Here is a 16,101-nt window from a genome sequence, read left to right as displayed (position 1 = left end):
TGGTGGGCTCCACCCAGTTGGAGCTTCCTGGCTGCTGGCTGCTTTGTTTACCTAAGCGACTCTTGACAAGGGCGGGCACCCCTCCCCCAGCCTGGCTGCTGCCTTGCAGCATGTTTGCAAGCAATTGCTAGCAATCAGCGAGACTCCGTGGGCATAGGACCCTCCGAGCCATGTGTGGGATATAATCTCCTGCTGCGCCGTTTTTTGAGCCTGTTGGAAAAGCGCAGTATTAGGGTGGGCATGACCCGATTTTCCAGGTGCTGTCTGTCACCCCTTTCTTTGACTAGGAAAGGGAACTCCCTGTCCCCTTGCGCTTCCCGAGTGAGGCAATGCCTCGCCCTGCTTCATCTCTTGCATGGTGCACTGCACCCACTGACCTGTGCCCACTCTCTGGCACTCCTTTGTGAGATGGACCCGGTACCTCAGATGGAAATGCAGAAATACCCGCCTTCCAGCATTTCTTGTAGAGAAAACAGGATTGGTAGTTTCTGTAGAATTTGGTTACATTCCAAGGGTTCCTGAAGCCAGGCATTGAACTTTATGAAATTCTGAGAAACTTTCTTTTAAAAATAGGAAGTGGAAATGGAGGGTGAAGAATTGGAATAAGCCTCTAGCAAATTTAGTAGTTACAAATAACCACCCTAATAATTATTTCACATCTTAAAAAAAGAAATGTTCTGCATGCTAAAGAAATTAAAAATTTTCCTTTGGCTTTATACACTTGACTACTAAGTTCAGAAAAATCAACCTTTCTTCAATAACTATGTAAATCAACTTCAGTAGATGTGAAATAATCATTAGTTAGAGTAAAAAAATTGATTTGGAACAGGATGACAGTAGTTGACATCAGTTTTATTTGAGGCATGCCAACAGTGAATGTTAGACACTAATGTAGGGATGTTAGAGTAGATAATTTCATGTTCTATTCAGGAGTCTGGGGAAAAAAGCAGAGCTAGAGACACTGTTTGGGGGTTTCTCGGCCTATAAGTGGTATGTAAAGCCAGAAAATCACCCAAAAATTGGCATAGGGAACTCCAAAGTGTATGGCCTTTTCCAATTTTCAGGAACAAATAATTTAACAAAAGATTGTGGTTACTATGAAACTTGAGGGGATGATTATCAGCTGAGAGACATGGCTTTGATGGGGTTAAGGTGGCCAACAGCGTAAGAACAGTTGAGAATGAATGTGTTAGCAAGTGTGCCCAGGTCAAAAAATACTGTTCTTCTCAAAATGCCTTAACCAATAGGCCATGACATTGTCCCAAGTTTTCAAAAAGAGTCATCTGAAATAAAAATTTGCATCCTCATGATTAGCTGATGAAATTTATACCCCTAAAAACTGCAGAATAATTACATGTCTTTGTAAGAGGTGGTCCTAAAAGTTACCAAAGTTTAAAAGCATCATGCTATTTTCCATATGTTTTCAAAAGATGTTTGAGATTTTTGAAAATTGGATTAGATGTATTACCTACCATTTTAATATTAATTTGGCAGTAATATGTAATGACTTTGGGATATTTTGTGTTTCATATTTGATAGTGTACCTTATTTTATGTATAAAACATATACAAATATGATTTTTATTATATACAAATATGTGTACATATGTATATACATGCACACATACACATATATGTACATACACGTGTGCATATGTACACATATAGTTCATTGTTTCTTTGATGTCCTGCCCCACCACAGCCCCCCAAGGTCACTGGTGTCACAGGGCACACTTGGGGGGGGTCAAGGCTGGACTCTCAGCTCTGCGGTTTTTAAAAACATTGTTGAATGTTTTATTTACAACTATGATTATCAAAAAAAGTGCCAAATTTTCCAAGCAGAGATGTGCTTGACTCCCTTCTCCTAAGCTCCCCCATAGCTTCTTTCAATTATTTCTCCTTGGTGGGTGCCCTGACCACCCCTCTCACAGGGATGCCTCCTCCCCAGGCTCCAGGAGCTCTGACCCTTGTACTGCTATAGGGAGCCTGTGGATTGCTGGTCATCCTGTCAATATCGCTTACCTTCCAGAGTTCATGCTGTGCGAGTTCTTCCTAAAAGAGCTAAAGAGGCACTAACTGATCCACACCTGCTCCATTGCAGTCCCATTACAGTATGTCTATAAATGATTATTATTCCCCCACTCCTAACTTACAGGCAAATCACACAGTTTTTAGCCCTGTTGAGCCAGAAGAAAACACACACTACAGAACACAGTAGGTAAAGAATCTTTGAGAAAACATTCAATTATTTCAAAATGATAAAAATTTATTGTCTTTCTGGCCTATGGACTCAGCTCTAGTTGACTGAAGTCGCTAAACAGGACGGATTTAAGTAGAGGTGATGTGTCCAGTCCCTGGCATAGAGACGTCCTCTGCATCACCATCCACACACAGGGCTTCTGGTAGACATCAGGCAAAGCCCTCCATGTTAATATTCATCTGAATATGGATAATTAGGGTGGCTAGCAAGACTGAAAAGAGAATAATGTATAATATGAATGCAATGGCTCCATTACTAGGGGAGTAGTAAAGTGATTTCAATGAAGCTGTCATTAGTGTGAATGTTAAGTTGTCTGACTAGTTGTAGAATCTGCCTTTCTTACCTTTATGAACATGGCTTCATAATATAGTATTTTCAAAATAATAAATTATTCAATCATATTCCCTTATCTGGAAGTTAACACGTAAAACACACAAAGTCAAATATTCAAGCATATTCCTGTACATCTGTCAGGAGAGCAGAGATACTCTGACTATACTTTCTTTTGTTACTTTACTTATTACCTGCTACTGCCTACTGTATGCAATATATTTTGTAAGATTCAGAAATGTAAATTGTTATATATGATATAGGGTCTAATATCCAAGGAGCTACAATGCATTAAAAATTCTTATATAGAAATAACATGAAATATAAAGGAACAGATAAACACCAGCTTATTACATTTTTAATTGATGATAGGAATTACTGATGCTCGCTGCTCTTCCTTTCTTTTACATGGTTTCCTTTTTTTATTCTTAATTTTCCTTGAAACTAAAAAAATATTAACAATGATATCTACCAATTTTTAAGCACTTATGAAGGGCTACTGTACTTATGCTTTTTCACACACTATCTCACCCTATCACTTGTTAAAATTTCCACTGCCAGCAGTTACATAACTTCCTACTTTTTTTTTTTTTTTTTGAGATGTAGCCTCACTCTGTCACTCAGGCTGGAGTGCAGTGGTGTGATCTCAGCTCACTGCTGCATCCTCTGCCTCCTGGGTTCAAGCGATTCTCCTGCCTCAGCCTTCCAAGTAGCTGGGATTACAGGTAAGTGTCACCATGCCTGGCTAATTTTTATATTTTTAGTAGAGACAGTGTTTCACCATGTTGGCCAGGCTGGTCTCGAACTCCTGACCTCAGTCGATCTGCCCACCTCAGCCTCCCAAAGTGCTGGGATTATAGGCGTGAGCCACTGCGCCCGGCCGTAACTTCCTGCTTTTCCCTCATTAAATGAATGACCGTCTATGAATTCTAGAACCTTAGACCATGAAGGAATAGTAAAGATCTTTTATCAGCTACAAATTATATACAACAATGGAGCTTCTGCCTCCACACTCACACTCTTTGATTTTAAATTTTTTTAAATTCTCTGCCTTGAGAGCTCCATATTGCAGGAAATCAAGGACAAGCGCTCCTATTCACTCCACTAAGGAAGGCTTTCTGGAGGCAAAAGCAGAGTTTGGGGCATGAACAAACATGCAAGGAGAAGGAGGAAAAACATTTGAAATAATAAAAGATGCTGAATTGACAGGATCTAGCAAGCAATTCCATATGAAGGAGGTGGGAATTGGCACCTGGACCACAAAGTTGTTGGAAATGTTTTTGATTTGATAAGGAGCTGAGCAGGTTTGGGACAATGTGATATAAGCACTGATTTGGAAACATCTAATGAAGTCACATGGGCAGTATCCACAGCATGTCCAGTGGTAGAAACACCAGGCCTATATGGAAGGTGCAGACTTGGTAGTGATGTTGGCTGCTCTGGAAAGTTCCATGGAGTCAGGAGAGCAGAGGCACAGGTTGACCCATGCTGATCCCTGCCCACTCACCCTGCCAGAGAACAGAGCTCTGGAGTGAATCCAGCAGGAGAGTTCCAGTCTCACCTCTGACTCACATTGGCCTCTGTCCCTCTGGTATGGAGGTCACTCTCAACACCCATCCTACATTCCTTCTCCAAAAATAAATTAGATCACCCATTTACAAAGGAAACTTACCTATCACTGTTAAAATAGTGGAGATTTCTGTCTAGGCCATCTATGGCTTTCATGTCCTCTGCAGTCAACTGGAACTCAAAAACCTATCACAGAAATAAAAAACTTTTATTATTTTTAGATTGCATAATTGCCAGTTGTGAACCCCCAAGTATATTAGACAGTAGGGTGCAGAGACAATACTTAAAATATTGGTAAGTTTTAAACAGTTATAGAAGTCGTCTCTAAACACTCAGGTGGGTCAGTGAATAGCCCATGAAAAATAAGCAGAAATCCATTCCTAGATATTATGTATTGAAACTGCACAACTCTGCAGACAAAGAGAAAATTTCAACAGAAAATGGAGAAGAAACAGCGCTGACATTGTGCCCACATGATAGGGTCATGTACCTAGAAGGCCCACAAGAATCTAGAGGCAAATTTTTAAATAACAGAAGATTATATATGAAGTTCGATAGATATTGTTGAATTTCTATATCTCTTTAATAAACAGGTATAATGCAAACAACGTTTGTTTTCAACATAATTCAAGGCAGGAATTGTCTAATTACTAACAATTTCATGTCTAAAGGAAACAGATACAGGCTTGAAGTGTATCTTACTCTCTAAATTTGAGAGACTTTAAATATCAAGAGGATGCCACTAATTGCTAACACATGGAATTGAATAAATCTATAAATTGAATAAATCACTCTGTAATAGTGATACAGAGAATGAGAGAGAGAATAAAAATCATGAACAAGTTAACAATGAGTCTAGGTAAAAGGTGTTCATTACATTTTTCTTTTAACATTTCTACACATTAGAAAATCCACAAAACAAAAAGGAAAACGTTATCAAGAGGTTCTAATAATTTTCAGTATCTATGGATAAATATTTAAAAATACATATGGTTTAGTAGAGAATGTTATAAAATTAATGAAATATATATTAAAAGGCCATTTAAATAGTTGGAAATTCATCATAGGTTGAAAGTCTCAATATTGTCAAAAAGTTCTCTTCACAGTGAACTGCAGTTTCAATACAATATCAACCAAAGACTAAAATATGTACTCTTTCGTGGATGTTGATGTTTCAAAATTTCATATAACAGAATAGTCAGTCAAGAATAATCAAGATATTATCAAATAAAATAAAGAGTTAGAAAAAAAGTTGTACCATTCTGGTAGCAAGACCTTTCATTATTTAGACAGTACAGAAAAGTAAATAAGTCAATTGAAGACAAAGGAGAGGCAAGAATATTATTTGTGAATGTTTCATTTATGGTAGAGGTAAAAAAAATCAAGGTATGTGAGCAAATGTGAACGCTTTTCAATAATTGTTGGTGGCACCTTTTGATATCAATTTAGAAATTCCATGTGCATATTTATTTTACTTAGTATTGAAAAAGAAATTCATTTGAATTTACAACTAATTTATAAGTAAAGAGAATTACCAATTTTGCAAGATAACATATTAAAAGATTGTCATGTTCCCAATATAAGAAAAGACATGCCACTCATCAACCACAGGAAAGAGGCATGAATAATTTAACTACATGAAAAGTAGCAACTTTTGTTCATGAAAACATAACTACAGAGAAAATCACAGCACATATGCAATTTGGGAGGTGGTACTTCAATAATACATCTAAATCTCTAAATGATTAATACCCAGAATATATATATGTATATATGTGTAATCTATCTCATATATCTTATTAAACTATAATATATCAATCTATCATATATATTAACCTATCATATATTAATCCATCATAGATTAATAAGAAATACTTCCTCCAACACTCACATGTCCCTGTATCCACTTGCTTGGTTATATGAATTTCTAGCTCCTTCCAATAAGTGGTGGTGTCTATTTACCCATCCCTTGAGTCTGGCCTGTAACTTGCATTAGTGGGTAATATTTGCCAGAAGCAATGGCGTGGCAGCCCTGAGCCTAGACATGAAAAGGCTTTGCATGTGTCCACTCACTGCCTTGGGGTCATGCCATGTGCTGAGGTGAAGTCTGGGCTGGATGGCTGGAGGATGAACTATATGGAGGAGAAAATGGCACCCAGACAAATGTCCCATTGACATCTTGAAGCAGAGCTACCTCATTGTCCTGCAAACACATGAGAGCGCCCAGCCAAGAACAGAACTTGACTAAGTTCAGGCTGAGGCCATGCTAAGTTTCTAACTAGAGAATCCTGAGTAAATCAGTGGTTTTCACCTTAAACCCCTATGTTGAGGGTGATTTGTTTAACAGCTCTATTTAATAGTATAATTATGGTCTCCTATACTTAAAAAAAAGACAAGCAACTAAGAGTCAAAGACTTAGGCAGTACACAAACAGAAAACTCCAAGTGAATAAATATGTGAAATTTTAACTGAGTGTACAAAGAAATGGAAATAAAAAATCCACAATGATTGGTAGACTAAAGAACACCTAATGCTACTCCACATTTCTGAAGATGAAGAGGAGGCCAGGAGCAGTGGCTCACACCTGTAGTACCACTTTGGGAGGCCACAGCAGGTGGGTTGCCTGAGGTCAGGAGTTTGGAACTAGCCTGGCCAACATGGCGAAACAAACACCCTTTCTACTAAAAATTACAAAAATTAGCCGGGCTTGGTGGTAGGCACCTGTAATCCCAGCTACTCAGGAGGCTGAGGCAGGAGAATCATCCCACCTGGGAGACAGAATGAGACTCTGTCTCAAAAAAAACCCAAAACCAAACAAACAACATGAAAAAATGATGTTCCTGGTGCAGGGATGCAGAGTAGATTGTCAACTTAATGCTGAAATAAAAAAATCTCCATTTTTGGTTTGGTCCCATCTTAATTCTCTGCACCTGTGCTGTCTCTCCCGTGGTAGAGTAGAAGAAACCCTCAGGATGCACGCAAAGCGTTCATATGGGAAATACAGGGAAATGGAGCTGGCCCAAGGCTGTCCTGAGAGCCTTAAAAGAAGCACACGTGTGAAGGACACTGTGCAGGCACCCTGAGGCCCACAGCCCCGCTCCTCACCTGGACATTCTCTCTGATGCGCTGCTCATTGTAGCTCTTGGCCAGGACCACAACCCCACGCTGCAGCTGGTAGCGCAGGGCAATCAGGGCTGGGGTTCGCTTGTGCTTTTTTGCCAAGGCACAAAGGACTGGGTCCTCCAAGAGAACCGGGGAGTTCGGGTCCACCCTGGAAGGAAAGGCAGAAATGCTGAGGCCCTGAGGCTGGGGATAGTTTGTTAGGCGGCTCCCTAAACAGACTAAGGCGTCCACTCTGCACCAGAGCTTCTCAAGCGAGGCCCCCAAGCATCACCATCAGCATCATCCAAGATCTCATCAGAAATGCAATTCTCTTTCCTCTCCATGAGCCACTTGGAACTTAACTACAGGAAACTGAGGATGCTCTGACTAAAAAAATTTCTGCAAAATGAAGGTTTATGTAAAGGTCCCATTGTTTTTATTACCATCGTTTGTCTCGTTGAGATCCCAGAGCACTATAGGCAACCAGAACAATATCTTTTGACTTGCAGAAATCTAGCAATTTACTCCGGTTGAAATACGGATGACATTCTACCTGCAGTTGACCAAAAGAGAGAAGCATCAATTTATATGAAATAGTTATGTTAATATTAAAAAGATGAAAGTAAGGAAGCTGAATAATAATCAGTATAGCATTATATTTGAGCTGAGGATATTGTCAAGTAATAATCTTTTTCACAGAAATAAATTTTATATATCTTCTAAAAGTATAAATGGAAATGCCATTTCTGAACAGAAGCTCATCTATGAATCAGATCCTGGCTTCCAAAGACCTTTGACAACTAGAAGGAGATGTAACAAGTTCCATATCTGGGATACAGTAAGATTCTTAGAGCCTTTGGGCTTCAGATTGTGCCAGAAAGCAAGAATTTGGTCAAGGACTCGTGAGGGCAAGTCTGAAAGACAAAAGCACTACTTTCAAAGAAATGTCACTGGTGATGTTTGGATAGATTTCAGCATCAAGAAAAAAATCTACCCATTGGGTAAGAATGAGCACTAACAAAAATTAATTAAAAATCTTAAGGAAAAATGTCCAAGTCCAGAGTAATGAGTGAGATAATCAGAGAGCAAGAAAGAACAAAATAATTTGCCTCCACCATTGGTGGTTATTATAGTAATCTCTTAGGAAATTGATATTTAGAGGAAAGTATTAAACTTTGTCTTTGAGGAATATTTGTTCTTCATTTTGATTTGGTGAAGGATTTTTTTTTCATAGTAAAATGTCACGTAAGAATAGTTAAATAAGGTTTTAAAATTGAAAATGATTATCTAAAAACTCCAAAAAATAATAAATACAATAATAAATAACCATAAAATACAAAAGTATTAGTGATGTTTACACAATCATATGTGAAAATTTGTCATGGAATATGACTTCTTCTGTTAGGAATTATCACCCAGTGGATTATTAGTAATTGCTGAATGGAAAACCTATGATTATAAAGAAAAGATCAGCTCACAACTTGTTTCCAGTCTGTTTTAAAAGGGAGTGCTATAGAAGACATTTCCATTAAACAATGGGAAATTCAAATATAGACTGGATGTTAAACGACATGAGGGCATTGCAGTTAGTTTCCTTAGATACAATAATTATATTGTAGCTGGAAGAATATCTTCATTTCTGTGACATACTTTATTTAGGTCTGTAGAGGTGAATTGTCATCTTTCTAATTTATTTTAAAGAGATTTTGAAAATATATGTATTTATGCAGATATACCCACATAAATATTTGCCATAAATATTTGGCAATGTGGCAAAGTGTTAACAATTTTGAATATAAATGGTAATGTTGAATCGTATATTATTTTTATCAAATTTTCTGAAAGTTTGAAAATTATCAAAAAATTGAAGGACTAATATTAAAACTGCATTTTCTTAATGTTTCTATTTGGATATGATGGAACTGTATCATTAGGCCAAATTCACAAATTTTATACACTTCACATTTCAATTGTAGATCTTTACTCATTGGCTCTAAGTTGTATAAAAGTAAGAATAAAAAAGTGTAAATTAGTAAAAAGGTAGAGTGACTTTAATTTTGAATTTTTTTGTGACATTTGGGGGAAGTCAATTTGATCAAGGAGGCCTGGAATCATTAACAATAACTCAGGGGGAAAAAAGGACTTATCCCTAAGCTATGAAAAAACCATGCATAGAATAGATGTGTTTAAACAACTGATTGGATGACAGACCCCAAAGAGAAGTAGCAGACTAAGACATGGGCAGTGATAGGTCAGGTCTATGTTCTGCTAAAGTTCCTCAGTGTTGATTTTATCCACTGTGAACAGTTATCTCCATAAACAGGTAATTTTTCTCTTTCTTTTTTTTTGAGACGGAGTTTCACTCTTGTTGCCCAGGCTGGAGTGCAATGGCGTGACCTCGGCTCACCGCAATCTCTGCCTCCTGGGTTCAAGCGATTCTCCTGCCTCAGCCTCCCAAGTAGCTGGGATTACAGGCGTGTGCCACCACACTCAGCTAATTTTTTGTATTTTTAGTAGAGATGGGCTTTCTCCATGTTGGTCAGGCTGGTCTCGAACTCCCAACCTCAGGTGATCCAGCTGCCTTTGCCTCCCAAAGTGCTGGGATTACAGGCGTAAGCCACTGCACCCGGCCTAATTTTTCTCTTTCTGACATGGATGACTTTCATTGTCTGGAGCTAATTTTTAGTATATCTATGCCCCTGGTCAAGAATTGTCGAAATATCAAGAAGAGGCATTCAGACATCCAAATTCCATGTAAACCCCTAGCACCTCTCTTCTCTTATTCTAACTCTCTGTTCATGTACAGCTCATTTCATCTTTTCCTAGCTTCATATCTATACACCATTCCCTCCAAATCACCTTCACCCATGCACTTTCTGGTCATCTTTCATAGCTTAGAGGTAAGTCCACCCTTCCTTGAGTTCTAATTGATGATTCCAGGCCTCCCTGATCAAATGGACCTCCCCTAAATATTACACACGATTCAACATTAAACTCATTCCAATTTTTCCCTAATACTTTTCCAAGCAGGGTACAAACAAGAAATCTTCATGCCTTTCTTGACAGAAGCTTTGCTCTCTAGATAATCTTCTACTTCACAAAGATAAGTGGGACAAAACAAACAGATATTTGGCAACAGGACAGGAAGAGGGGCATGAAGAACCGAAAGGAGAGAAGGCCAAGGGAGCTCACCTGGTTGCAGACAGGCTTGTACTTGAGTCCTGGCTTGTTGAGGATCATCTCCAGCTGCCTGCGGTTGAAGTTTGACACCCCAATGGACTTGGCCAATCCTGCATCCTTACACTTCTCCATGGCCTGTGGAGAAAGGGGTTGTGAGGAATTATTTGTGCAGTTGGCTGCAAATCATGATAAATGCAAGACAGAACTGTGAGAGCAACAACTTTCAAAGTATGACAATGAAAATAGCTAGCAGTGATTGTCAAGAACAGAAAAATTCAAACAGCAAATAGGGGAAGAAGATAGAGGCAGCAAGAGTAAGAATTTCTATCTCTTCCTTAGGAAACTGGATAGATTAATGCACAAGCAAGGAAAGAGATTCCTGTCCTCCTTGCCCCCAAGTCTTGTGCCCCACTCTCTAAACATTCCTTTTGTGTTTTTCCCTTCATCTCACCAAAGCTACTCTTGTAAAGTTTCTGAATTTCTAGATCTAATGGTGCATATTCCATTCTTTCCTATTGAACCTGGGAAACAGATTTTCTCTTTTTGTCATCCTTCTCTGTGTCCTCTCTGCCAAGCACTCACCTCCCAGGTGGTACAGAGATCCACTATGTCAAATATTACTTTTCCATTTTCATCTGTTGGTGAAAGTTCCTCACCTGGCTGAAATAGAAGCAGTCATTTTAATGATGTCACAAATTAATTTCTCCACTCATAGCTGTAATCCCAGGTACCTTTAAGGACACTAATCCTCCATGAGACAGGTGGTACAATGCTCCAGAAAGTGATATGTGCTAAATGTTTTACATATGAAGGTATAAGGAATGTATTCAGGAGACAGGCTTCCTCTAATCTCTTACAAATATTATATGTATAGAAAAGGACCATTTTCTAGGTCTTAATCAAGTTTCATAGTTGACTTATGTCACTTTATTCTGCCCTTATAATTTCCTCTATTAAAGTACCTCTCTTTGATTTGGAAATACCTTGATATCCAAAAATAATGGATTGTACTCTTGTACACGGTAGGATTATCAGACCACCTGAAGACTTGATAGTCTTTGGGCAGGACTGTGAATCACATAGGGTCAGCAGAAGTTGGGAGACCCAGAGGTGTTGTCTTATGGTGATGACCATGAGCCTTGAACTGCTCCAAAGCCATAATCGCCACCAGTGAAAAAGTTTGGGTCAACAATAATAAAAAAAAAGTGTTGGAGTTTAGAGATAAGAATAGACAAATGATACATTTTTGTAGACTATTTCATATCCTTAAATGTAGCCATGTCTTTGACTTCCCATTTTATATAACTCAGTAAACTCTGTTGCATTAACTAGCCTGAGTAGATTTCTGTAACTTTAAATCAAAAGTTATACACTACACAGTAATTCCTGGCTAAATACAGCTTCAAACTCTATTGTGAAAGAAGAGGCAGCAGAATAATAAAGCTTTGCAAGTCCACATTAAGGGTTTCTAATTTAAGAACCATGCATAGTGGCTTCCACCAAATCTGCTTCAGCTTGAAATGGGGAGAGATGGTGGAAACTCATTGTGCATCACATGTGCAGCAGTTTTACTGGGCACCACAACTGCATGAAACTCTGTCTGGGAACATCCCAAGAGATGGACTCAAAAGCCACAACTAAGACAGTGCCTTGAAAGAGACTATTGTAATTTCAAGTTTTTGAGGAAGAGGCTTTGAGGTTGCTGTACTCTCTTCTCTTGTAGGTGTGCATTAGAGAAGTAGGATTCAAAATTTACTCGAAAGAAAGGAAATTAGGTGTTCCACTTACGGTTCTTCTTCTGTGTGATAATCCCTACATCCTCCTAATAAAAAGCTCTGTTCAACTATCCAGATAAACAATGTTTATAATGACAGCAGAAGCGTAATTTTATGCTCATACAAACTGCATACCTTTAGAGACATTGGAGAATGAATAAGATAGAGGTCAACATAGTCCAATTGAGCTTTTTTCAGCGAGTTTTCCAAGGCTGGTCGGACCAACTCTGGTCGATGAAAAGTGGACCAAAGCTGCAGAGGTTAAAGAATGGAGGTGATTTTGAATGAATGCTTGAGCAAATCTTATTACTTTGTGCCATCTAATATTTAGATATTTTCCTACTGCTTCAAAATTTATGACCGCTGGCAAACATATTCTCTTCCTTCTCATGATTCCTTTGGCTCTGACCTATCCTTATAAACTTTATTATACATTGGATGTATAGTTTGTACATCTACTGAATGATAGGAGTAAATTCTTAAAATGTAAAAATTAGTATTAAGTAATAACTATGATGTTACCTGAATTATCTTCAGTAGAGTTTACAACTCATTTTAACAGTCTAATTCTTCTATCCATTCAACCCAATGCTTAAGAATAGCTATTTATGTTGCTTAGAAACTAAAGCAACATAAAAGGGGGGTAAAACAAGTTTTGAACATGCTCACTATGCTGGACACAATTTAGGACAATTTAAGTGTGTATGATTTAATACTCCCAGAGCTTTCTTATATTGCTTTCTATCTCACTGATAAAGATAGCAATTGAGAGAATAATAAGAAATCTTAGAAAATCACCCAGGCGATAAGAAAAACCATAACATGATTATTGTTCTCTGTGATTCTATAGCACATGTCAAATCACACTGATGTCAGCTGAAGCTCAAAAAAGTAAAGGGACTTTCAGGTCATAAATTGGAACACAGCCAAAATGAAAAGTGATCATCATTCCTTGATTTTGATTTCAGTTTTAATATGTGAATATGTGTGAATAAATTTCAACCCAGAAGCAAAATTCACCCACAACTACTCATCCAGTCATAGAAATGTCATCTCCACACAATCACAATAAATACATGTGCACACAAGCTCATCATAGACACAGTACCTTTGAAGTGTAGAATATGTCTTCTCTCTTCACACTGCCATCTGCAATCTTGCTTCGGATGGCCAGTCCAACCTGCTCCTCATTATTGTATAAATGAGCAGAATCTATATGGCGGAACCCAGCTTCTATTGCTAATTTTGTGACCTCCAAAGCTTTACTTCTCGGAACCTGGAGGAGCAACCAAAGGTAGTATCTGGTGATCATTGTGGCTGAGAGGTAGTTCAGGCACAAGCATTGACTTTTATACAAGAATCAGCTTTTCCTCCTGTCTGTATGTGGGGTGAAAAGTCCATCTCAGTTTGCCTGAGTCTTTCCTGGTTAGTAATAAAGGTTGAGCATCCCAGAAACACCTTCAGTCTCAGGCAATCTCTGGTTGATCACTGTTATGGAGGTACTCAGTGATTTGTTGGAAAAGTTAACAGGACTGAAATAGTCCTAATTATTTTTAATATAGTGATATTATACATGGTAAAAATCACATGGAGTATAGAAGGGAAACGGTGCAAGCTCATATGAGTTCTCTCCCAGTGATATTACACAGAATGCTCACTCAGACTTCCTCCAACATCGTATTTGGGAAATGCTGTCTACAAGAGATGTTCTTTGGTGTCTCAGTTCTTGAGATTTTGACTGGATGCTAGTTACATCGACCCAACTAGGGTTCACTTGGGAAATAAAGCATCTGTGAATAGTAGTCTGTTATGTTAAGTCTTTTCTGCACAGTCATTCTGGCTACACAACAGAACTGAACACTAGGAGTAAAGATGTATACTCTGAGGATATCGATTTGTACATTAAAAATTCACTGAAATCTGTAAGAATTTACTAAGGTACAGTTCTGCCATAAAAAATAAGGCTATCTCTTTCAGGAAAGACAGAATTCCAGTGAAATTTAAAATTACTGACTTATTGACCAAATTTGGATAAAGATTTGAAAGGTATTTTTTAATGACAAAAATATAAATAAACTGTTTTCATTTTTACATGTATTTAAAGACGCTTTCTTGTTTCGTTGAAATTACAAGGAACTAGATAACGGTCTCCCCGCCATCTCCTGAGAACAGTCTTTTTTTTTTTTTTTAATCTTTTTTGAGAGCAGTCTTTAGTGTGCCAACACTCAAAGGTTTACCAAGGCTGGAGCTTCAGTGGTGTCGTTATTTTCATTTCCTGCCCATGCCAATTTATATTAAAAATTAAACCACTTTTGTCAATGGTCTAGAAAATGTATCCTTGTAGATCATCACAACTTACTGATAAAGTGAGAGACTCAAATTTCAATAATTAGTTCCTATTCACACACTTAGTAGCCTGAGGACAGTCTTGGAATACAAGTTCTATCTAGAAAATGAGGTCTCCATTTTGTTCATTTTTGTGTCAGAAGACCACTCCTACCACTTTGATACAAACATGATGCATACAAAAAAGGACTAAGAATTTAGACTTTCCTTTGTTAGGTTCTAGATTTTACTTAAAATGAGGTTGTATTTTTTTCTTTCAGGAAGTTCTTTTTAAAAGTGAAAGTAGTACAGTGGAAACTCTAGTCCAGGTCCGGTAATACTGGGTGGCACTCACTGCCGCCCATCAGAACAGTGATACTCTGCCGACAGTTTTGTGCACACCATATCCAGTAATTTTTGCTATAAATATTTCTCTGGATCGTATGTTCTTGGAAGATGGAAAGATTTCTTCAGTTGTAGAAACAGAGAAATCACTCCTATTGCAATTAATCTCCACCAGAGGGAGATGACCGACAGTGTTCTTCAATGCTGAGTTTTACATATTCTGCCAAGCTGGGAACTAGACATGAACAGAAGAACGAAACAGTGCACAAACGAAAAATAAGCAGTACGTGACCATAGGAATGGACCTCAATGCAGAACAAGGATTGCCTACTTTTTTCTTCTAGTCTAGGAAACCTAGACCAGTGAGCCATCCAGGTAGGAACACGAACCTTACAACCCAATATGGGTTTCACTTCTACTAGGTTTATTCTTTTGAAATCAGAAAACTAAAAGGAATTATTCTTACCTCTGGAGGTGCATAGGTGCCAAATCCCAATACAGGCATGAAGTGGCCATCATTTAGCTTCACACACTGGTGTTTGGAATCCATTCCCTGTCACTTGTCTGACTAGCAAATGTTTGCTGCTTCTTCTCCTCAGAGATTACAAAAACAATGGGCAGGAAACCCCTCCCCCGACCCCTGCAAACTGACTGATGGTTAACCAATGGCATGTAGGAGGAGGTACATAGGCAGTCTTATATGGTCTGTGGAGAAAATTGCATTCAGTTCATTTGTTTCTTATCAAAGAGAATTCCTAAGTAAATTATTATAATATATGGTTATAATAAACTCATTAATTTCTATCTAAAGTATTATTTTCTATTCGAAATCTCTATATTAAATTATTCAAAAGGATTTGTAGAACAAATAGCAACCATATGTTAGACTATAAAAACCTCCAGCTACAAATATCTTTTTTCGTTTCTGCCGTGATAATGCCCCTTCTTTATACTGCATCATTTGAAATAATTAACCATCTTACATCTTTCTCTCACATACACATAATTTAAAGGAATGACTAATGAGAATTTTTCAAATAGTTGGTCCTCAATAAAAAATTAAAGTCAAAACTGTAAAAATATTTGCCTTTTTACATTTTCAATCAGAAAATTTATTTTGATTTTTCTTTCTTTGCGTTGTAAGAGAAATATTCATTTCTGAAGAAGGTGCAGTCCTGATAAAGCTGTAATCCTGATAAGGGTGCAAATAAAAAGA

At 37.8% G+C, this 16,101-nt stretch overlaps 2 protein-coding genes across 2 annotated transcripts in view; one reads left to right on the top strand and one right to left on the bottom strand.

The window, feature by feature from the left end:
- LOC100608090 (aldo-keto reductase family 1 member C4-like) overlaps positions 1 to 14,017 on the top strand; it is a 39,522-nt gene extending 25,505 nt beyond the window's left edge. The window contains exon 6 of the mRNA XM_016962563.4: positions 10,291 to 14,017. The gene's annotated coding sequence lies outside the window, so the exon portion shown is untranslated. The remainder of the gene's footprint in view (positions 1 to 10,290) is intronic.
- Positions 2,245 to 15,491, bottom strand: AKR1C3 (aldo-keto reductase family 1 member C3). Its single transcript, XM_003312435.7, has 9 exons — positions 15,352 to 15,491; positions 13,324 to 13,491; positions 12,351 to 12,467; positions 11,023 to 11,100; positions 10,453 to 10,575; positions 7,704 to 7,813; positions 7,264 to 7,429; positions 4,262 to 4,344; positions 2,245 to 2,470 (listed from the first exon to the last, which is right to left on the bottom strand). Exons 1-9 carry the CDS (start codon positions 15,433 to 15,435, stop codon positions 2,428 to 2,430), a joined length of 972 nt encoding a protein of 323 aa, XP_003312483.1. The 5' UTR covers positions 15,436 to 15,491; the 3' UTR covers positions 2,245 to 2,427.
- Between the last annotated feature and the right edge of the window lie 610 nt (positions 15,492 to 16,101).

This window comes from Pan troglodytes, chromosome 8 (genome assembly GCF_028858775.2).
Source record: "Pan troglodytes isolate AG18354 chromosome 8, NHGRI_mPanTro3-v2.0_pri, whole genome shotgun sequence".
Taxonomy (NCBI): Eukaryota; Metazoa; Chordata; class Mammalia; order Primates; family Hominidae; genus Pan; species Pan troglodytes.
This window is presented reverse-complemented; position numbering and strand designations above follow the sequence as displayed.